At 55.6% G+C, this 21,799-nt stretch overlaps 2 protein-coding genes across 3 annotated transcripts; both read left to right on the top strand.

Annotated features, from left to right (window-relative positions):
- Positions 1-1,487: 1,487 nt before the first annotated feature.
- On the top strand, positions 1,488-2,916 carry HCRT (hypocretin neuropeptide precursor). 2 transcript variants are annotated; one of them, XM_033091066.1, is made up of 2 exons: positions 1,488-1,607; positions 2,448-2,916. In XM_033091066.1, exons 1-2 carry the CDS (start codon positions 1,587-1,589, stop codon positions 2,820-2,822), a joined length of 396 nt encoding a protein of 131 aa, XP_032946957.1. In that variant the 5' UTR covers positions 1,488-1,586; the 3' UTR covers positions 2,823-2,916. The 2 variants fall into 2 exon arrangements, with proteins under 2 accessions (XP_032946957.1, XP_032946956.1); XM_033091065.1 differs by lacking the exon at positions 1,488-1,607 and adding an exon at positions 2,127-2,252.
- Positions 2,917-4,902: 1,986 nt separating this feature from the next.
- KCNH4 (potassium voltage-gated channel subfamily H member 4) lies at positions 4,903-21,258 on the top strand. The gene is made up of 16 exons (XM_033089076.1): positions 4,903-5,314; positions 7,177-7,410; positions 7,745-7,882; positions 8,008-8,135; positions 8,942-9,188; positions 9,517-9,674; positions 12,482-12,689; positions 13,617-13,811; positions 14,245-14,444; positions 16,040-16,289; positions 16,843-17,087; positions 17,724-17,762; positions 17,963-18,315; positions 18,590-18,696; positions 19,269-19,342; positions 20,567-21,258. The coding sequence occupies exons 1-16, from the start codon at positions 5,239-5,241 to the stop codon at positions 20,960-20,962; spliced, it is 3,048 nt and encodes a 1,015-aa protein (XP_032944967.1). The 5' UTR covers positions 4,903-5,238; the 3' UTR covers positions 20,963-21,258.
- Positions 21,259-21,799: the final 541 nt, after the last annotated feature.

The following is a 21,799-nucleotide window of genomic DNA, read 5'->3' as shown; positions in this document are numbered from 1 at the left end:
TTGGGGACCACTGCCACAGACTAGATCAACCCAGAAGACACAAAGCTCCCTCCTCATACCTCTCATTCCAAGCTTAACCTAAATGTGGAGGGGCTGCTCCCCAAAAGACCTGGCATTGGCTCAGTACAGGTCCATTTCCTGGCCCAGCACCCACAAATCACTTCCATGGGCAGAGGCTGTACCGCAAATTGTAAAGCATCACAGTAGGAAGCAACTGCAGACACCATGTGGTCAAATGCCCATCTTACCAGTGGGGACACTGAGGCTTGGCGAGGTTGTGAGGCTTGCCCAAGGCTAAGCTCCTCCTAAGTAGCATGGCACCTGTTCCTAAGTCTCTGATTCTGCCTCTGAATTACATCTGAATTACATCCACGCCCCATATTCAGGTTCCTGCGCCCACTCACCCGGCCCCCACATCAGCCCATGACTCCTCTCTGCTAAAATCCTGCATGTCTCCCCAGCACCCACCTTTGTCTCACCGTGGACCTCATTTGCCAGTCCAGCCACCTCTCTCCTCTGTGACCACGAGGACCACCCTCTGCTATCCCACTGTCACCTCCAGGTCTTTGCTCAAATTGTCCCTTCTGCAGAATGCCTTCTCCCCCAAAATTACCTGGTAGAAATCCCCTTTTCATGAAAGGCCTGTTCAGAGTCCTTTCTCCCACTGAGCTATCAGTGGTGGGTCACACCCCCACCTGGACTTTGGAGCACCTTGAAAACTGGGCATGTCACTCCAGCATCCAGTGCAGGGCCTGACACAGAGCAGGTGCTCAATAGACAGTGCCCTGAATAAGACAGACTCCAGCCATGGTGGCTCACTCACTGCTGATAGCAGGATGGGACCCCGTCCCTCCCCTCCAGGAAGGAAGCTGGGAGATCAAAGGAAAATACCAGGTTTGGCTGCTTTCCTCCCATTGCCCAGGTTTGGTTTTCAAGGTTTTTCATCTTAGAGGTTGGTGGAAGGGGCAAAAGGAAGAAAAGAGCTGGAGGAAGGGAGAACCAGCTCAGAAGCCTTTTTCCATGGAGGAGGAAGGCCCTGGAGCCTGACAGACCCATGGGGAGTGACGAGCAGTGGTGGGGAGAGGCCTGCTGTCTGGGTGCCCTCCCCCCACACATGCACCCTGTGGAGAGTGGGTTTCATGGCCACCCCCCCGCCTGCCCCTAATTAGCAGCTGTGCCCCTCCATTGTTCCATGCCAGCGCCCCAGCCAAGGTCTCTTTTGTGCTCCCAGATTCCTGGGTGCAAGTTGGCCTTATTAGTGCCCGGAGACCGCCCCATCTCCAGGGAGCAGGCAGACAGACAAGGGGGAGATCAGGGGGACAGTGATCCAACTCTGGCCTCTGAGTGCCTTGGCGGCCATTCCTTGGGCCCAGCCTGGAGACGGCCCCCCTACACGAAGCTAATCTTAGACTTGCCTTTGTCTGGCCCCAGAGTGGACGCCAGTGCCCATTTCTCCCCCACCACCTCAGAGCACTATAAACCCCAAGCCCCTGGTAGCAGGTCACAGTCGACGGCCTCAAAGTTCCTGGCTATTTGGACCACTGGAGACAACTTTCCCGGCTACCCCACTCTGAGGTCCAGACACCATGAACCCTCCCTCCACAAAGGTAAAGACCCAGGGACAGAGGGGACACATCATACTAGGAGGCAATGAGAATGCTTGCTCAGGGGTGGAAGAAAAGCTGAAGATATCTCCTCTCTTGGTCTTCTCATATGTGGGCTCTGAGGCAGGCTGGAGGCTGGGTGGAGCCTTGGCTGAGAACCTGCCTTGGCTAACATTCAATTGTGCCCTCTTCTCCTAAGAGCTCGTGTTTATTGAGCTCTTACTATGTTTCAGCTGCTGTGTTTGCACCTGCCATCTCATTTCATCCTCCCAGCAGCCCTGCATAGTAGGAATTATTTAATACCCAGGTCACAAGTGAGGAAGCTATGCCACCTGAGAGGGTAGGAAACGACCAAAGCCACAGAGGCCGGTGTCCCCTGCAAGGGAGCAGGCAGACAACACTTGGATCCTGCCAGTTCTTAATTTGCACGGGTTTGCCGCTGGGGGTGAGGGGAGCGGGAAGAAATAGGGCCTCTGTTTCCCGGAGTGTACAAACTTCAGACACACGTTTTCAGATGGAGTGGTAAGCACTTCAATGGGGGTACAATAAAGACTAATCCCTCCAGAGGACAGAGGGATGCATTCTGCCCAGGGGATCTCAAAGGGCTTCCTGGAGGAGATGCTGTGCTGGGATTTGAAGGAGGAGCAGGTAAAGGAGCCAGATGAGCTCTTTTCCAACAGAGCCCTTCACACAGCATGGCGCAGGGGCAGGAAAACGAAGGGACAGCGAGGGAGGGGAGCAGGCCAAGAGGAGGAGCGCAACCAGCGGGGCAAGGCCTGGGTGTAGGGGCTGGATGTCCGCGCAGTGGTAAGACCCGCCAGCGCCGGATCTCCACCTTCCTAGGTCTCCTGGGCCGCCATGACGCTTCTGCTGCTGCTGCTGCTGCTGCCGCCCGCGTTGCTGTCTCCTGGGGCGGCCGCGCAGCCCCTGCCCGACTGCTGCCGCCAGAAGACGTGCTCCTGCCGACTCTACCAGCTGCTGCACGGCGCTGGCAATCACGCGGCTGGCATCCTTACGCTGGGCAAGCGGCGGCCAGGTCCTCCGGGCCTCCAGGGCCGGCTGCAGCGCCTCCTGCAGGCCAGCGGTAACCACGCGGCCGGCATCCTGACCATGGGCCGCCGCGCAGGCGCAGAGTCTGCGCCGCGCCCCTGCTCCGGGCTCCGTTGTCCTTCTACTCCTCCGTCATCCGTCGCGCCTGGGGGACGGTCCGGGGTCTGAGCCCTGGCTTGGGCTCTATCCTGGCCCTGCCCACTCCCCTCTGCCCGCCAGGTGTCAGCCCCCAAACAAAAAGTGCAATAAAGACGAGAGTCCGTTAGTGTGGCTGGTCTCTGTTCCTGCGTGGTCGCCTCTCTCCCTCCAGGGGGCGTCAGAGTCTTATGAACTATAAAGAGCCCAGTGGCCTGGAAGCCCGGCTCTGGGGCACCTCAGCTTGGGCGTCGTTGAACCTGAAACACTCTTGGATGGGGAGCTTCCAGAGCAAGGAACCGTGCAAGGCCCTGGGTGCGTAGATAATCGCATATGTGCATGCTGGAGGGGTGGATGCGGCATAGACATGTCCCTGGATGCTCTGCTAGTCATTCTATATTGAGCCTTTATGGATAGACACAGGAGGGGAGCGAGAGCAAGAAAAGCTGCACAGAGGAGCGGAATCCTATTGAGAAGGGCTGGGAGCTGAGCATTTGGAGGAGGCAGGGAATAATGAGGTTCAACATGAATCACCTAGAGTGGCTGCAGCGTGGGATAGAGGGTGTGTGGAGCGGTGAGGCGACGGAGGGGGAGACAGGTTGTCCAGGGCAGATTGCAAGGCCCCCCACAAGTCATCAGGCTTTATTCTGTAGGTAGCTGGGAACTGCCAGTCTTATGCTCAGATGGGTGAGATTTTCCTACAACTTTAACTGAACACAGCTGTTACAGCTTGAATTGTGCCCCCTCTCTAAATTCCTATGTTGAAGTTATAGCACTTCAGAATGTGACCTTATTTGGAGTGTGGTTGCAGATGTAACTAATTAAGGTGAAGTTATACTGGCGTGAGGTGGGCCTCCAATTCAGTATGACTAGTGTCCTTACAAAAAGGGTCGGAGGGATTTGGACACAGAAACACACATTGGGAGAACCCATGTGAACGTAAAGGCAGAGGTGTGGTGATGCATCTGCAAGCCAAGGAAGGCCAAGATTGCCAGCAACCTCCCAGAAGCTAGAAGACAAGCATGGAACAGGTTTTCCTTGACAGCCTTCAAAGAAAACCAATCTTGCCATTCTATTGAGCCTGGACTTTCAGCCTCCAGAACTGAGACGATAAATTTCTGTTGTTTAAGCCACCCAGTTTGTGATACTTTGTTATAGGAGCCCTAGGGAACTAATATAGCACCCAAAAGTAGAGACACAGAACGATGTGACACTTTTAAGCAATCTAACATCCCAGATGATACTGGACTCAGACCCTTGGAGGGAGGGGGAAGAGTACTGGCTTGCCCTCTCCGGGGACGTCTTTACATTCTCACTGGCTTTAACTGTTTTGTTCCAGGAAGCAGTCACCCTAAGCCACCACACTCAGCCACCCCAGTAGTTTTCTACTTACATTGTGAAAAAGTCCTGTATCTGGTCTCACCTGCGTCCTTCTTGCTGCAAACTGACTCTGCCTACCTTTAAACTATCTTTCTCAGCCCCAAACTTGCTTCCAGCCTTTCTTCCATTTGAATGGCAGCAGAAAGAAGGATTAAATTAAGACCATAAGAAGAGGGAAATTAGGGAGAAATTTGCTCTCCAACACACTTATTTTTTGCCAACACCATGCATTATGCTACTAAAAAATTCTCACAACCGCATGAAGTGAAAAGTACTAGCTCCATTTTACAGATGAGAAAAGTGAGGCTCGGAGCGGCCAGGTCACACCATGAATAAATGGCAGAGCCGGGATTGTACCCTGTGGACTCCATTCTCCAGGGTGGCCTATGCAAACCGAGGCACAGATGGGGTTAAGTAGTACATTCTAGAAGTTGAGTTCTCAGCCTTTCCAGCGATGCTCAACTGGCAAAACTAGCCTCTTTAACCCTTGCTGTCACACTGGAGCGCAGGGACCTGAGGGTGCTGAGAAAACAGCCCAACTCCAGCAGGCGGCACTGTGAACCAGATACCATTCTCAACGTGGGCGGTGCGCCGGGAAACCCGTCCGGGCGGAGCCAAAGGGAGCTCCTGGGAACCACACGTGGGGTGTGGCCACCCTGGAAGGGGCGTGTCTGTCGCTCAACCCCGCCCCACCTCTTTGAGCCTCGACTCCTGGTGGGCGTGTCCCGAATTTTCTCCCCGAGAGACACGCGTGGGCCGCTTGCCTCCTGAAGGAGGGCCGCCGAGAGGGGTACGGGTGTCACGGGCTGCCCCTCCCGGTACGGGGCCACGTGGCAGGCGCGGGCCAAGCCCAGGGGAAAGAAGCTGGCCCGTGGGGTAAAGAACCACTGAGGCACTGCGGAGCCAAGCCGAAAGCTTCAGGGTTTGGAGCAGAGACGCGGCGACGAGAGGGAGGGGAGAAGGCAGGCTGGCGCATGGGGCGCCCCGGCCCGGCCGGCAGCGCGCCCCCTTGGTCCCCACCGCGCTGAATGACCCCCAGCGCCGCACCTCAAACCCGCGCCGGGAGGCCATGCCTGTCATGAAGGGGTTGCTGGCCCCACAGAACACCTTCCTGGACACCATAGCCACCCGCTTCGACGGCACACGTGAGTGGGGCGGCGGCTGGGGCGGGGGGCCAAGACTTCTTCAGGGCAGGCTTGGGTCTCCTGGATGTGATCAGACCCGAGGCATGGAGAGAGAGTGGAATTGAGAGCCTAGGAACTCCCGAAGCTGTGGTAAAAGAACGGAACTGGGAGCACTGTGCGAGGGGAAGCGGGGAGAAGGCCAAAAGTGCGGGGGTCCAAAATTGGGGGTGTAAGGCTCATTGTGCAGCAAAACGGAGGAGAGGCCTTGGAAGAGGCCCACTACGGTGTAGAGCTCTGCTGGCGGGATGTATGGGGGAGTATCCGAGACGCGGAGGTGGGACGAAGTGGCCAGACGCTCTGGAGTCTACTCCCAGACGACTCCAGTATCCCCTTCCTCCAGGAAAAGAGAACGAGAATGAGAGCGAGAGAGAGAAGAAAAAGATTAGATTTCCGCAGGACCTAGTTTGGATTAAGGTCACGCGCCCCCAAATCGTGGCGCGTCAGTGTCTGAGGGAGGTGAGCCAGGAGGGGAGGGGATGGTCCTTGTGACAAAGGGAATTCCCTGTTCGCCGACCCCAGCTTGGGTTCCAGGTTCAGCACCTTGGACAGCCACACTCCTCCTTCCCCGCCTCTTCTCCCGCCATTCCCTTTTCCTACTTTGGAGCCTAAGGATCTCCCCCTGCCCCTCTGGGGCACCCTGGCCAGGATCTGGAAGGTGGGGGGAGAGGTACCTGAGGGCGGAAACCAAGCTGCGGGCACCCTACCCGCCTCCTCACCTTCCCACCCCCTATCCACACCTCCCTTGTTTCCATAGCGCCCATCACTGGGGCAACAGGCCCTGGGATGGAAGAAGGAGGCTGCTGCCCAGGGCCCATCGCCTGCCAGGCACCCTCAATGTCTCCATCAGCAACCCCACCTCCAGACACACCCTTCCTAGCACCCCCCAGGACTGGTTGTGTCTCAGGCCCATTCCCTCTGTCCCTGAATGGCTTATAGAGTCCCACTGTGGCCTCCCACCTATTGGAACTGGAAGGAGCCCGCTCAGGTCGTACTGCTGGGGTTGCTGGAGCCACAGCTTCATTGCCCAATCCTGTCAGACTTTAAGCACTGGGGACAGGCCCCTAAAATTAGCTAAAGGGATGCTAAAAAGAGGACCTTTCCTGGAAGGCAGCGGATGAAGACGTTTTTCCCTCCCCACACAAAGGAGATTTGTGAGTTTGCATAATCTCTGCCTTTTGGTTTTCTATCAATAAAATGGGTGTGATATCACCAGACTCTCTGCCCTGTCCACTCTCGAATAGGATGACAGGGTAGCGGCTATTGATGTGCTTTGAAAGCTGTGCAAATGAGGGGGAATCATTTCACCCAGTCAGTGTGATACTGACTATGTGCCAGGACTTGCTCATGTAACTCTCACAAAACCGTGTGAGGAAGATCTATAACCCCCCCACACACACACACAGACACACACGCTTTGCAGACAAGGAAACAGAGGCACAGAGGAGTTCATTAACTTGCCAAAGATTACACAGTAAGCAGCAAAGGTGGGGTGATGGAGCTCCTGCCTGTACTCACCATGCTATGCTGCCTCCTATAGTAAGAGCGGAGGGATGGAACGCATGACCTCTTGGGGTTCCTTTTCCAACCCACAGTAGTCCCTGTCCAAGTTCCAGAGCACCCTTAAGTCTCCTTGTCCTTTTGCTCTATCCCTTCTTACTCTCATTTCAGAATATACCAGAGGGGGATCCAGGAATCACATGGAAGCCTGGGAAGCTTCTGGCTCTGTGACCTCTGACCACAGCTTGGGGGAGGTACTGTCTACCTGGAAGCTGAATTCCTCTCCTGGCTTTGACCTAACCTTGACCTTCTCTGTCTTCCCACAGACAGCAACTTCCTGTTGGCCAATGCACAGGGCCCACGGGGCTTTCCCATCGTCTACTGCTCTGACGGCTTCTGCGAGCTCACGGGCTACGGCCGCACTGAGGTCATGCAGAAAACGTGCAGCTGCCATTTCCTTTATGGTCCAGAGACCAGTGAGCCAGCCCTGCAGAGGCTGCACAAGGCACTGGAGGGCCATCAGGAACACCAGGCTGAAATTTGCTTCTACCGGAAGGATGGTGAGGGCCCATCCTGCACCCTTGTCCAGTCCCCAGGCTTTACTCAGAGTTCAGTTCACACAGTGGGTGCTGGTCCCCACACTGCCACAAGCTGACTATGTGACACTGAGTCTCTGACTGTGTGACACTGAGTCTCTGACTATGTGACCTGACCCTCTCTGGCCCTTGGTTCTTCCATCGGGACGGTGAAGGAATCGGCTGACATAATCTCTGGGGTTCTTTCTAGCTCTAAAGCTTTGCCAAGCCCTTTGACTATGCCCAGGAACCAAGAGGGATTAAGAGAAAGGGATGCCATGGGCTGCTCACCCTCCCCTCCATCTCTCCACACCTCTAGGTTCGGCCTTTTGGTGCCTCCTGGACATGATGCCAATCAAGAATGAGATGGGGGAGGTCGTGCTTTTCCTCTTTTCCTTCAAGGACATCACTCAGAGCGGAGGCCCAGGACTTGGCCCCTCAGGGGACAGTAATCATGGTAACTGCAAGTCTGGGGAGAAGGCACAAATGGTCAGAGGACCTTGCCCAAGGTCACATAAGACCTCTCCCTACCCAGCATCATGGGATGTGCCCCCACTTGTTTCTGTACCTTCTTCCCAATAGAGAACTCCCTTGGCAGGAGGGGAGCCAGCTCAAGACATCGATCTACCAGGAGACAGGGCCGGACTGCCCTACACCGACTGACTGGCCACTTTGGCCGCCGGGGCCACAGAGGCATGAAAAACAATAATGTGAGTCCTGTCTCCACCCCAACATCTCCCAGCCGTGATGCTGAGGCATCCTGTTACTGTCTCCATTTCCCTGTCTGTCTGCTCTCCCTCCAGTGCCCTGCTCCTCTGTCTGCTCATTTCTTTGCTCTATCCCATGTCCCCCGACATCTCCTTCCATCTTCGTCTCCCTTGCTTCCCTGTGATTGACATTGCTCTGATGATGACACAGGGTGGGGCTCTAGCAGCAATTATGTCACCTACCTCTGGCTGATAAGGTTGCCCTGTGGGGGGTGAAATCATAAGTTGTGGTCCTAGGGAGAAAACCCCCATTGGGAGCCTGGCATCTAGCCCTGTGTACCACTCCTACGACCCGATAAAGCCACAGGATTGAGTCTCCAACCCTCTGGGTAGTCTGTGAGGGCGACAAGGAATGGGGTGCACTGTACCAGCCTCCCCTCATTCCTGGGATACACCCATCCCCCACTGGGCCTCCAAAACCCAAGAGGAACTTGAGGGAGAAATTAGTGACCCCTCAAGCTAGGGCATGTGCCTGATTTGTCATAATCTCCTCAAGCAGGATGAAGGTCAGACCTTAAGATACCCCCCACGAAACGTATTATTTCAAAATGAGGCCTGAGCAGTAGCTTGGCAGAGGAAGGAAGTGTCAGATGCCAGCCCCTGAACCCCTCTCCTTCACCTTCTATCTTGTCTTGTGGTCGTACTCGCAGTTCCACACTCCCCCATTTCCCCATCCCCTTCCTCTCCCTTCCCCAGCCTTGGCTCCTCTTTCCCCCAAGTGTCCCCAACCGCCACCCCTCTCCCCTTAGAACGTGTTTGAGCCAAAGCCATCAGTGCCCGAGTACAAGGTGGCCTCCGTGGGGGGGTCCCGCTGCCTCCTCCTCCACTACAGCATCCCCAAGGCTGTCTGGGATGGCCTCATCCTCCTCGCCACCTTCTACGTTGCGGTCACTGTCCCCTACAATGTCTGCTTCTTGGGCGATGATGACGACACCCCCATCACTTCCCGACACACTCTTGTCAGCGACATCGCCGTGGAGATGCTCTTCATCCTGGGTCAGACCCTCTGCCCCACATCCCCTGGCGGGTGGGCTAGAGGGACTCATTTATCCAAGCGTCACTCCATCAGGGGCCTGCAGTACTCAGGTATTCAGAGACCCTCATTTATGGGTCTTTAAGTGCCCTGCCCCCTGCCCCTTGACCTCTGCAGCTTCTAGACCTCTCCTCTCTAAGGACCAGCCAGAAGCCCAATCTGTCTTCCCCTTTTCTGCCTCCAACTCCATTCTGGGTCTCTAAGTGTTGTTCCCAGCTTATCCAGTTCCTTGGCCCCTTGGCCTGAGTTTCTAGGCCAAGTCCCTCTAGTAACAGCCTCTTGCACCCCCAGATATCATCCTGAACTTCCGCACCACCTATGTGTCCCAGTCCGGCCAGGTGGTCTCTGCTCCTCGTTCCATTGGCCTCCACTACCTGGCCACATGGTTCTTCGTTGATCTGATCGCCGCGCTGCCTTTTGACCTGCTTTACATCTTCAACATCACTGTGGTGAGTGACCCCCGTCCCACGTGCAGCCTGACCTCCCAGCTTTAGCACAGCATCTGCCATTGAGGGACCCACCTCAAACCCAAACTCAGTCCTTCCCATCAACCTATCTGTGACTATTTGTCGGGCAGCTGCTATGGGCAAAGCCCTGTGCTAGGAGCCGAGAAGGACCTGAGAGGGTCTGCGTTCTTGGGGAGCTCAGCTCACAGTCTCTAAGGGAAGCTGAGATGAACAAAAAGCTAAGTAAGTCTACCGAGGCGACACTGGCTTAATGCCAAATGAGTGGTACTTTTCACATTTTTATTTAACAAACAACTAATGAGCAGTTAGCTGTCTGCAAAGCTTTGTGTGGGGCATGGTCACTATGGGAAAAAGGTACAAGGATTCAGCCTCCAAGCAGTTAAGCGGGTGAGGGGGCAGAACTACTGGAGGGGACAGTAGGAACAAAGAGGTGAATGAAGTGGAAGATGGGGCCCAGGTATTGTGTTTGAGGGCTGGGCACGGAGCTAGCTGATCTTGTAATTCCAGGTTGGAACATGGGTGTGTGTAAAAATGATCTAAAATCTGGACAGAGCCTGGGAGACCAAAGTACCCCAGTTGGGCAGAGGCTAGGGTAGCCTGGGAAGGGTTCCTGAGGGAGGTGAGAGTAGAACTAGATGGAGAGTAGGATTTAGCTGGTGGGAGATGAGGAAAGAGAGCATTACGAGGGAGCATAGCAAGCCCAGACCAGGAGGTAGAGGCCGTGGCTGGGTTTGGAGGCAGAGAATGCTAAGAGTGGTGTCCTCCCAGCTCCCTGGCAACTGTCCGGAGGTGCCTATGAGTGGGCAGCTCTGCATCCAGCTGGTGGACAGTAGGTCTGCTCAAGTCCGGGGTGAGGGAGTCCCACCCCCTGCCCCTAGACCCCCTTGGTTTGGGTGAGGAGGTGGAGAGCTGTTTCCCTGTGCGCTCCTCTCTCTGCCACACTTAGCTATAACAGGAAACCACCTACACACAGCCAGATTTAACTAGCCGCCAACGAGCTGTGGGCCTCTTCTGGCTGTGTACACGTGTGTGCACGCTCCCACACGTGTGTGTGTCTGCACTGAGGCTCCGGGCATTCCGGGCAGAGCTCCCCACCCTCCCCACCCCCATGCCCACCAAACTGTCAGTGGGGCAAACAACTGTCCCCGGGGAGAGGGAGAGCTGAAGAGAGCCCCCTGTTCCTCCTCCCAGGAGGTTCCCCTCCTGGGAGCACTTTACAGTTTACCAAGTACTTTCACACACATCATCACATAGGAGCCTCACAGTAACCCTTCAGGGCAGGTTCTCTTATCCCTGTTTTTCAGAGGTAGATGCAGTGTCTCAGAGAGGTTAAATGGCTTGCTGAAGGTCACACAGCTAACAGTGACAAGCAGGCGATTGGAACGAGGTCTCCAGACTCCTAGTCCAGTATTGTTTCTAGCACAGCACCCTGCTTCCCAGGAAACCAGGGTACCTGAGTGGATGGTCTGGCGTAAGGGGAGGTGAGGAGAGATGCTGGGGCTGGAGGAGGCAGAGCAAAGAGAGAGGATGAAGAGTCACTGGCAGAGCTATGGACTCGAAGGAGCCAGGCCTGGGACAATCTGGTCCAAGGAGAAGGAGAGGGGGACCCCAAGGGAGTGGGGCCCAGGGCCGGGTGACTGGGGGGAAGCGCTAAAAGACTCAAGTCAGGAGCTCTGTGAGGTAGGGGCAGGTAGTAAGCCTGGAGAGGGCCCATGTGGGGCAATCAGGGCCACTTACTTCACCTACATGGCTCAGGAACCATGTAGGGCCAGGGCTATGGGGGATGCTCCTGGAAGCCCCTGAGAGGATGGGGAAGGGCCTTCATACCAGGTGACCCAGACACTGTCCCAGAGTCCCTAGCCCTAGCCTCCCAGCTGCCCCCATCCAGAGTAGTGAGAAAATAAGCCCCCCACCTGCTCCTCACCTCCAAGATTGGAAGGGCTAATTGGAGCATTAATAAGCATAATGGAAACAGTCATCATGGTACTAGTAGCTAACATTTACAGGACCTTACTAGGTACCACTAGCTCCATCAACACCCACCTAGCCCCACAGGGCTGAGACCTCGCAGCCCAGGCTCCCTCAGTCCCTGCTCTCCTTCCCTCGACATTTTGGCATGACCCTCTTGCCTGCAGCTAACCCACGAGGGGAAAGGTCCCTAAACCTTCCCCTGTCCTCCAGCCTCTTGCCTGTCCCCACTCTACCATGCTTCTCTATGTCTCAAGGAGTGGCTCCTCTTACAATTGCTGTCATCAGGAGCCAGCTCGTCACCACAGCTGATTGTGCCTAGGACACTGGGGGCTTTGAGCAGGGGCCAGAGCTCATTCTGTCTCTTCCCCTGACTGATCAGAACTTGCTCCTTCACAGCCCACAGCGCTAAGAGGCAGGATAGCACAGGATGGACTTTGGTATCAGCCCAGATTTGAGTTCCAGCTCCATCATACCTTTGGTCTGTGACCTCAAGCAAATCACTAACCTCTCTGGGCCTTAGTTTACTCATCTGCAAACTGGGAATGATGATGACAATTAAACCGAAGGCATACTTTTTTTCCAAATGGGGATTACAAATATTTAGCCCAGTGCCTGACACATGGTAAGTACTTACACAGTGCCAGCGGTTATTAGTTTCAGTATCATTCTCTCCCCCCGCATTTCCTGGTCACCTTCTCAGGACAGAGGGATGTTTGTCCTGCTGCAGCTTGCCCTGACTCCAGGGTGCTAGGAAACGACATGGAGGCGGGGGCTCTAACGACCTGCGCCCTGACGCCTCCTCTGCCACACTCCTGCAGACATCGCTGGTGCATCTGCTGAAGACAGTGCGGCTGCTGCGGCTGCTGCGGCTGCTGCAGAAGCTGGAGCGCTACTCCCAGTGCAGCGCCGTGCTGCTCACACTGCTCATGTCCGTCTTTGCGCTCCTTGCCCACTGGATGGCTTGTGTCTGGTATGTCATCGGGCGCCGGGAGATGGAGGCCAACGACCCCCTGCTCTGGGACATCGGTGAGCCACGGACCCCAGGCTTTCCCTGACCACCCATCCGCCTGCAGTGCCCACTCGGGCCCCCAAGCTGATGCCTCCACCAGTACCCACACCCACCACCCACAGTCCTGCACTCATCCAACCAACATGCATTGAGCTCCTTCCAGATCAGACATGGGAATCTGATTTGAAGACAAGGGCTTTGCCCTGGGGGGACCTCACAGCGTAGCAGGAGAGTAAGACTGGTGATAGACCACCAAAATACAGTGGGGGACACACTGATGGTGCGGAGGGGGTTTGGGGCAGAGCCCCTTCCAGGGGCTCCCCATTGCCCTCAAAATAGAGTCCACACTCAGAGCACACCCTACAGAGTGCTGCAGCCCTCTCTGTCCCTACCTGGCTTCTCTTTCTCCCGTGTCCCCTGTGCTGCAGCCACACGGGCCTCCCTCCAGCCCCCAGGATGTACTGCTTTCTCACTTTGGACCCTGAACATGTTTTCCTCTCTGGAATCTGTCCCTTTTGTCTTCTCTCCCTCCTTCACCTAGGTGACTTTTCTCTTTGCAGTCTCAGCTACAATGCTCTGTCCTAAGGGAGTCTTTCAGGAACCATAGCCCATCCCACCCCCATGGCGTTGGTTCTCCTAACGCATTATGACTCCTAAGACAGCCTATACTTCCCTTTCAGTAGCTTGCTTCTCACCTGTAATGATTTATTTCATATCTCTTTCCCTCAGACTGGAAGTTCCACCAAGGCAGGGAGAATGTCTGGCTGGGTCAAGTCCTAGAGAGTCCCAAGGGCCCCTGAACAGTCAGCAGTGTGGGGGGTTAGTAGTCGTGAACTGCAACTGTAACCAGTTCACCGCTGCGAGGCCCACGTGCGGGCAGCGCATGGAAACCCAGTTCTCCACCGCTTGTGCAGCGGGGCTCCTTGTATCCCTCCACTCCCCAGGCTGGCTGCACGAGCTGGGTAAGAGGCTGGAGGTGCCCTACGTCAACGGCTCGGCGGGCGGCCCGTCGCCGCGCAGTGCCTACATTGCTGCACTCTACTTCACGCTGAGCAGCCTGACCAGCGTGGGCTTCGGCAACGTGTGTGCCAATACCAACGCCGAGAAGATCTTCTCCATTTGCACCATGCTCATAGGCGGTGAGGCCTTGCCTGCCAAGCCCCAGGGTGGCCCTGCTAAGCCCAGCGTGCAGATGGGGAAACTGAGGCCGAGAGAAGGCAAGATGTCCATCCACGTCCAGTCTTGCATTCATTCATAGACATTTTCTGAGCACCTACTACATGCGGCCCTGGGGGTTGCCACAAACAGGCATGGCCTCTTGCGAAGGGGATGGAAACCCAAGCTAGTGACCTAATTGGGGTAGGGAGGGTGGCATGAGAGGGGTATCAGTTCTGACCCGAGGAAGCTACCCTCCATTCCTCGCCCGAAGCCAGCACCTGGCACCGGGTAGGCACGCAGGAGCCCACTGGCTCTCCTGCCCCTCCCCAGGAACCCAGAGACAGGAATCCAGGGCAGGGTGGGTTTGGGAGCAAGTGGCTGCCCCTAACCAGCTACCTGCCGCCACCGCCGCAGCGCTGATGCACGCGGTGGTGTTCGGTAACGTGACGGCCGTCATCCAGCGCATGTACTCGCGCCGCTCGCTGTACCACCGCCGCATGAAGGACCTGAAGGATTTCATCCGCGTGCATCGCCTGCCGCGGCCTCTCAAGCAGCGCATGCTCGAGTACTTCCAGACCACGTGGGCCGTCAACAGCGGCATAGACGCCAATGAGGTAGTGCGCGGGTCTCCCCGTCTACAACACGGAGGTGCGGAGGGGTAAGGGTTGCAGCCTCTCCAGGTTTGGAATGGTGGCACAGTGGGCCCGGGGAAGCGAAGCGAGGTGCTGTTCATAAGGGCACGCACCCACCCAAATCCACATCTCTTTTCCTGTGCACTAGAATGTGGAAACTGAAATGGAGCTCAGGCCCTGGCTAATGTCACGCCCCCTTCAGCTCACATTTCCCGAGCACCTGCGTTGGCCCAGCCTCTGTGCTGGACACAGGGAGCTCAGCAGTGATTATACTCTTCCCTTGCCCTCAGGGAGACACCAGTCTGGTGAGGGAGACAGACAGGAAAACAAATAATTACATAGTGAATGGGACCCTGCTGGAAGAATGTAGGTGCAGTGGGGCCTTGGTTGTGATTGGACCTACAGTAGTCAGGGACAGTGGCACAGAAGAGGGGACAAGGTGAGGGACAATAAGGAAATTGGCCTGCTACCAGAAGGCCATTCCAGATAGAAAGAGCAATAGGAACACAGGTCTGAAATGATGCAAAATAGCACGGTGAGTTCAGGGAACTGAAAGTAGTTCAGTGAGCCTTCAGGAGCAAGGCTGTGAGTGGTCTGGAAGGGGGAGGGGGAGAGGAGTGCAAGAGACAGGCTGGGAAGGTGGGCAGGCCCAGCTCACAGACGGCCTTGACTTTAGATTTTATCCTGCAAAATGTTTAGGTTGGGGAGTGGCCTAGGGAGCTAGGAGGTACTTCTGAGAGCAGGTGCCATGGGGACTTGGTAAGCCTTGTTGCAGAAGAGGACCTCAGAGTGATTCTCAGGTTTCTGGCTTGGGCAGATGTGTGGGATGGAGGTGATACAGGAGGAAGACTGGACTGAAAATAAGAGTCCAGGGGGGGGCCATGATGAGGGTGAGGTACTTGTGGGAGACCCAAGTGGAGTTTGCCCTGGAGGTCGTTGAAAATAGAGGTCTGGACCCAGATGTGGGGCTTCAGGCTCACAGGGCGTGGGGAGGTCATGGTTGCCATGATGCAGGGGTTGGGTGGAAAGTGAGAAGAAAGGCAAGTGTGTAGACTGAGGAAAATGAGTCTGGGGAGGCAATGGTGACAATAGAGAGGTCAACAAGCCAGAGTGGCCAAGGTGCTCCATAAGATGAGTGGAACTGTGCATATTGAGTTTGGCCCCTAGGAAGTGGTTGATAATACTCAAGGTCTAGTGTAACACTGCAGTTTACAGATCCTGAGATCCAGAGAGACGAAATAGATCATTCGAGGTCCACAGGGATTTAGGGCAGAGCTGACTTCTCGTCTCCTGACTCCCAGGTTAAGTCTGACCCACCAGGGATGGTACTTGTATGTGTGGCGTTGAGTAACCAGGACATGTGTGAGTGGCCAGGCTATGTAGCCATAAGCAATGGACAGACAGGAGAAGACCTAGTCTCTGCTCCAGAACGGAGGTTAGACACACAGAAGCCTTCTCCGAAGGTCAGCAATGGGTCACTTCAGAGGGCAAGTTGGAGCTGTCTCCTTGGAGATGGCTCAGCACATTTGTGGAACTCAAGCAGCAGGTGGCCAGAGTGACCTACACCCCCTCTGCAGTTACTGCGTGACTTCCCAGACGAGCTGAGAGCTGACGTTGCCACGCACTTGAATCGGGAGATCCTGAAGCTGCCGCTATTTGGAGCAGCAAGCAGGGGCTGCCTGCGGGCCCTCTCCCTGCACATCAAGACCTCCTTCTGTGCTCCGGGCGAGTACCTGTTGCGCCGTGGGGATGCCCTGCAGGCGCACTACTATGTCTGCTCAGGCTCGCTGGAGGTTCTCCGTGACAACGTGGTGCTGGCCATCCTGGGTGAGGATCCCACTACCACCCACTACCTACCCCAGAACCTGGGGAGTGGCCAGGAATCCAGGGACTGGGATACCCTCAGTGGATATCTGGAATTCCTGCCGAGGAGTCTTCTTTCTTGGTCCCTTCACTCTACTACAATCCCCTTTTGACTGTTCCCCTCAGATTCTCCCCTGATCCCATTACAACATCCCTCAACCCATTAAACCTTCCTCAGTGACTGTCCCGGACTCAATCGACTCATCCCCATTGACCCTCAAGCCCATTGACCTTTACCTTTGAACTGGTCCTTCTGGCCATTCTTTATTGATCTTTCAGTTTCAGTGATCATTCCTCCAGCCTTACTGACATCCCTCTTTGACTGTCCCAACTTTACCCGTCATTCTCCACTGACCTTTTCCCAACTCATGTGATTATTCCCACCAGTCCCACTGCTTGACCCACCTCCAACTGTCCTTCAAACACACTGACCACCCTTCAAATCCATTGACCACCTCCCACTAATATCCTCTTGGTCCCTCTGCCCCAGCTGACTGTCCCCATCCCTTCCCCACAGGGAAGGGGGACCTGATTGGGGCAGCTATCCCTGAGCCAGAGCAGGAGCCTGGGTCAGGGGCAGGCCCAAGCTGCGTGCTGAAGACCAGCGCTGATGTGAAGGCACTGACCTACTGTGGCCTGCAGCAGCTGAGCAGCCAAGGGCTGGCTGAGGTCCTGAGACTCTATCCTGAGTATGCGGCTGCCTTCCGGGCTGGCCTGCCCCAGGACCTCACCTTCAACCTGCACCAGGGCTCTGACACCAATGTATGTAGACACCGTATGGCCTCCATCTCCTCCGAGGTCCCTTCCTTCAAAGCAGACATCCCCCAGTCCCGGAGAGAGCCTCATGTATCACCTTCCACCCTGAAAATGTCCTCTCTCAACCCCAGGCACCCCTTCCTACTTAACATCTTTCAGTTCCACCCACCTTACGCCATTGGCCATCACCCAACCCCATGGACGACCTTTCACTACCTCTACTTCCAACTCTACTGACCCATCTCCTGTTGGTCACCCCTCAGACTCACTCCAGACTCCCCAAAGAACCCCCACTTTGGAAACAATCCCTCTCGTTTGCTGCTCCTCCATGAAGTCCCTGTCTGGACTGGGCACCATTCCCTGGGGCTTCCTCACTCACCAGATGTTTCCTGAGCCCGTTTTGGTTTAGGTACTGGGCCAGGTCTGCAGACTACACTGCAGGCCTTTGTCTTTTGCTGCTTTTCATACTGACTTTCCACTCAGGATTCCTCTGAGTCAGATTTGGAGGTATCTCTGACTTGAGTCCACTTAAAAAGGCCCCACATTCTCAAACCCCACAACACTGATGGGTGGAAGTAGGAGGTGCTGCACCAGGGGAGTGGGCAGGTATGAGTCAGCTTGAGCCCCCCTTTGTCCCCACAGGGCCTCAGCTGCTTTTCCCGATCCCCTCGGCTCTTCCAGGTAACACGCCCTTCCTGGATGGGATTGAGGTTGCATGGGGGAGAGTCTGGGAATGGGGAGAACCTCTCCTTGGCTCCTCTGCCTCAGGGAGAAGGCGAGGAGATGGGGAGTAAGCATCCGCCAGTGTAGGCTGTTGCTCAATGAAGGGGCCGATTGTTCACTGTCCTGTGAATAATATCAGCTGCCCCCTCTGCCCACAGCCCCGCTCTGAAAGCCTTGGTTCCTTCTCAGACAAGATCCTGCCGTCCATCACAGAGTCTGAGGCTGGGGCAGAGCCTGGAGGAGGTCCCAGGCCCCGCCGGCCCCTCCTGCTGCCCAACCTTAGCCCGGCACAGCCCCGGGGCTCCCTGGTCAGCCTTTTGGGCGAGGAGCTGCCTCCATTCTCAGCCCTTGTCTCCACCCCTTCTCTGTCCCCATCCCTGTCCCCTGCCCTGGCTGGCCAAGGCCACAGTCCCTCCTCTCATGCCCTGCCCAGGGGCTCTGCTGCCTGGAAGCCTCCCCAGCTTCTCATTCCCCCACTGGGAACATTTGGACCTACGGACCTCAGTCCCCGGTGAGACACTAGCCGCCCCTGCCTTCCCCATTACCCGTGCTGACTTCCAGAACCTTCTCTGGGCTCTGTCCCCAGCATTCCAACCAGTGTTCCTCCCTGTCTCTGCACCATCTACCCACCCCGCCCTTCTGATCCAACACAGCTTGCAACCCCACCCCACCCCTTTGACTGTTGCTCCTCCCCACCTCTCTGGCACTGCTGTTCCCATTCACCTTCTGTCTGCTCTGCCCTTCCCCTCTCCCCATGGGACTGATGACCACTGCCCCCATCCCAGGATAGTGGATGGCATTGAGGACTCTGGCAGCACAGCAGAGGCCCCTATATTCCGGTTTGGCAGGAGGACTGAGCACCCTAGGTCCCGCACTCAGGCCCCTCCGACAGGTAAGGGTCATCAGTGGACTTCAACTCATAGTCACCCATTCATCTGCTATCCATCCATCCATCCATCCCACATGTAGTGAGGGCCTACCGTGTGCCAGGTGCTGTGCTGGGAATACACAGATAACCCAGATCTGGCCCACACTCCTAGTGAAGGAGACAGCTGTGTACTCTGATAAATGATTTCAGAACAGTATGCCAAGTACAACAACGGAGACAAGAACAGGGCTCTGAAGTATGAGAGGAGAGCTCCCCTAATTCCCCCTCTTAGAGCAGGGGACTCTTGAGTTAGGTCTTAACGGGCAGGTAAGAGTTTGAGGAGCAGAGTAAGGTAGTTGTTGCAAAGCACAAAGTCATGACGAGAGCATGTTGTGTTCAGATATCAAAGAGAAGATACTTGTCTAGAGCTAGGGGAAGCTGGGCAGTGAGGGGACTGGGGAAGTCATAGGGCCTTGAAACCAGCCTGAGAGTTTGGGTTCCCCATCGTCCTGATGCTAGAGGAGGAGCCCACCCCAAGCTGTAGACTCACGCTCCCTGCCTTCACGCTACACTCCTTCACCCCATTCTGCCGGCAGGGACCAGGCCCAGCCAGGACGCGGCCACTGAGACAGAGGAGGTGAAGGAAAAGGTCTGCAGGCTGAACCAAGAGGTGAGTTGGGCCTGGTTCCTCCCCTCCTTGAAGAATATCATTTTGGGATCAGAGATATGCCTCATATAAGAGCATTTCAGTGTTTGGAGCCAGTCCTGAATTCAAATCGTCACACTTGCTGGATGAGCTTGGGCAAGTCCCACAACCACTCTGAATTTTGATTTCCTCATCTGAAAATGGGGGAAGTGATCTATTCTTTCTAGAGCTATTGTGAGGGTGCAATGAGAGCTGATGAATGCCTGGCCCGGTCCCTGGTGCACTCTGAATACCCAGGGATCTCTGCTTCCCCTCCTTCCCAGCTGGCTCAAGTTGGCCGTCCTGGAAGGAGGGCTTTTCCTCTGCCTGGGCTGCTCTCCTGCACGGAAGTCCCCCAGCAAGTCATGATGCTCCAGGCCTTTCCCTTACTCAAGCCCTGGGAAATGAGTGCTAAGCAGACTTGGCGGGTAGAGGACAGGGAGGCTGAGAGGCCATCTGCATTGGGGGACCTGGATCCCAATATCTGAATCCTGGTCAGAAAGAGCCCAGATGCTGTATGCAGAGGCTCTGCCTCCACCTCCTCTCCAGGGATCTCAGAGCTGTCACCACGGCTAGCCAGGCCCCGCCCTTGGGAGTTGGCCTTCCCTCCTTCTGATAAACATCAGGGTTCCCCAGGGAGCACCTGGGCTGGGGGCGGGGCCAACCCCTGTTCAGCAAGATTGAGCACCAGTCCTGCTTCCGCTCACAGTTTTAAGCCCGGTTCCAAACTTGAGTGCCTGTCAGCACCTGGAGAACCTGGTAAAATGTAGACTCGTGGACCTCATCCAGTTTCAAATGTCTGGGGTGGGGCCCAAAAGTCTGCATTTTTACAAGTTTCTCAGTTAATTCTATACTCCCTGAGATTTGAAAAACATTGAATAGACACTTGCGCTTGTGTGATGGGATCACCTGAAAGTAAATCTACATCTGTCACTTGACAGCTGTGCCATCTCTTTGAGCACATTTTTCTACATCTTGTAAAAGTGGGGCGGTGGGGAAGATGGCAATAGCTGCTGCCCCAATCCTTTTTGGAAAGAGCCTAGGGTATTTACATTTAGACAAAAATAGCCCCTGCTCCGCCTTCTTCCTGGGGTGGTCACGAGCAGAGAGCGGTTGTGAAAGAGCTTTGTAAACTGTAAAGGGGGGGTACACTTAGGAGGGTGGTGATTATTATGGCACCTGGGAAACAATTTGATGTGTTTTCAACAGATCTCCCGTCTCAACCAGGAAGTGTCTCAGCTCAGCCAGGAGCTTCGACAAATGATAGGCCTGGTGCAGGCCAGGCTGGGTTCCCCAGGCCACCCAGTAGTCTCAGTTGGGCCTTCAGGCCCTCCCTGCCCCCAGCTAAGGCCTTCCTGCATCTCTCCCTGTCTGTCCAGACCACCGCCTAGCTTCCAGGATACTACTCTTGCTGAGGTCCATTGCCCATCCAGTGTGGGGACAGCAGAGATGAGGACTGTCCCCCCCAATCTGAGACCCTCCGTGTTGTCCCCTTATCCCTCAGAGCCTGACCCTCTGGGACCCTCCCCAGGGCCAGAGACTTCACCCCCAACTCCAAGCCTCATGAGGCACAACTTCCGGTCCAGGTCAGACACATTCCACTGACCCTGGCTCTGGGCCCAGGCCTGTCTGGGGTGGGCATTGCCACCTGTCATCAGGGAGGTGCTGGGCCCGTGGCCTCCTGCCTCGGGTTAGGAGCCATCAGCTGGTCTGGTCGGCTCTGGATTCTCAGGACTTTTTCATAAAGCCCAGTCACTTCTGACCCTTTTCCCTTTTCCAAACCTTCCCCTCCTCCCCCTCTGGGAGGGGAGCCACCTGAGGCCGTGGAACCCAACAAGCATGAGACAGACTGCAGTGGCCATTTGGCTGGACTGATGATATGTCCTGCTTTCTCCCCAGGATCTGGAGGCAAGTAGAGATGAGGGAACAGAGAGACATGGGGAAGGGCCCCAGATCCAGCCCGGGAAATGAAGACTGAGGCAAGAGCATGCAGGATCATGGTGACAGATTGCAGATTCCACTATGGAGATAGCGAAGTGATATTGTGAGGTTTTCTGTCCCAGCGCCTAGGTCTCTGCTGGAGACCTTGAGAGCAAGGTCGCCTCGAGAGGGCTAGGTTTGTGGGGTGGCTGGCATTTGAGGAACCCAAGACTTCTTAGGCTTCCCACTGTCAGCTCATGCTGGAGGAGCTCACTGAATCCCTGAGCCAACATTCCACCTGGCAATAATCAGCTAGTGTTGGGTGGACACTGTCCTCTTTAGAAGTGGCCTGCACTTTCCACTTCTTTGCAGTGCCCACATTTCTTTACCACCTCCTGATGCCCAGCTAGCTTCCCTCATTTGAATTCTTTGTCTGATCTCTGTGGTTTTTTTGAGTTTGTAATCCTTGCCATAGAGTGTGCTCCCAGGTTTCTGTGTCTCCGTGGGTACTTTTTGAGTCCA

The sequence above is a fragment of the Rhinolophus ferrumequinum genome, chromosome 21 (assembly GCF_004115265.2).
Source record: "Rhinolophus ferrumequinum isolate MPI-CBG mRhiFer1 chromosome 21, mRhiFer1_v1.p, whole genome shotgun sequence".
NCBI lineage: Eukaryota > Metazoa > Chordata > Mammalia > Chiroptera > Rhinolophidae > Rhinolophus > Rhinolophus ferrumequinum.
The sequence above is the reverse complement of the archived record's forward strand: the minus strand, read 5'-3'. Positions and strand labels throughout refer to the sequence as shown.

Coding starts and splice junctions, on each gene's coding strand:
- KCNH4 (XM_033089076.1), top strand. CDS start 5,239: ATGCCTGTCATGAAGGGGTTGCTGGCCCCACAGAACACCTTCCTGGAC. Junction 5,315..7,176: donor CACCCGCTTCGACGGCACAC/GTGAGTGGGGCG, acceptor GTCTTCCCACAG/ACAGCAACTTCCTGTTGGCC. Junction 12,690..13,616: donor CCCCCTGCTCTGGGACATCG/GTGAGCCACGGA, acceptor TCCACTCCCCAG/GCTGGCTGCACGAGCTGGGT.
- HCRT (XM_033091065.1), top strand. CDS start 2,181: ATGCATTCTGCCCAGGGGATCTCAAAGGGCTTCCTGGAGGAGATGCTG. Junction 2,253..2,447: donor GGGATTTGAAGGAGGAGCAG/GTAAAGGAGCCA, acceptor CCACCTTCCTAG/GTCTCCTGGGCCGCCATGAC.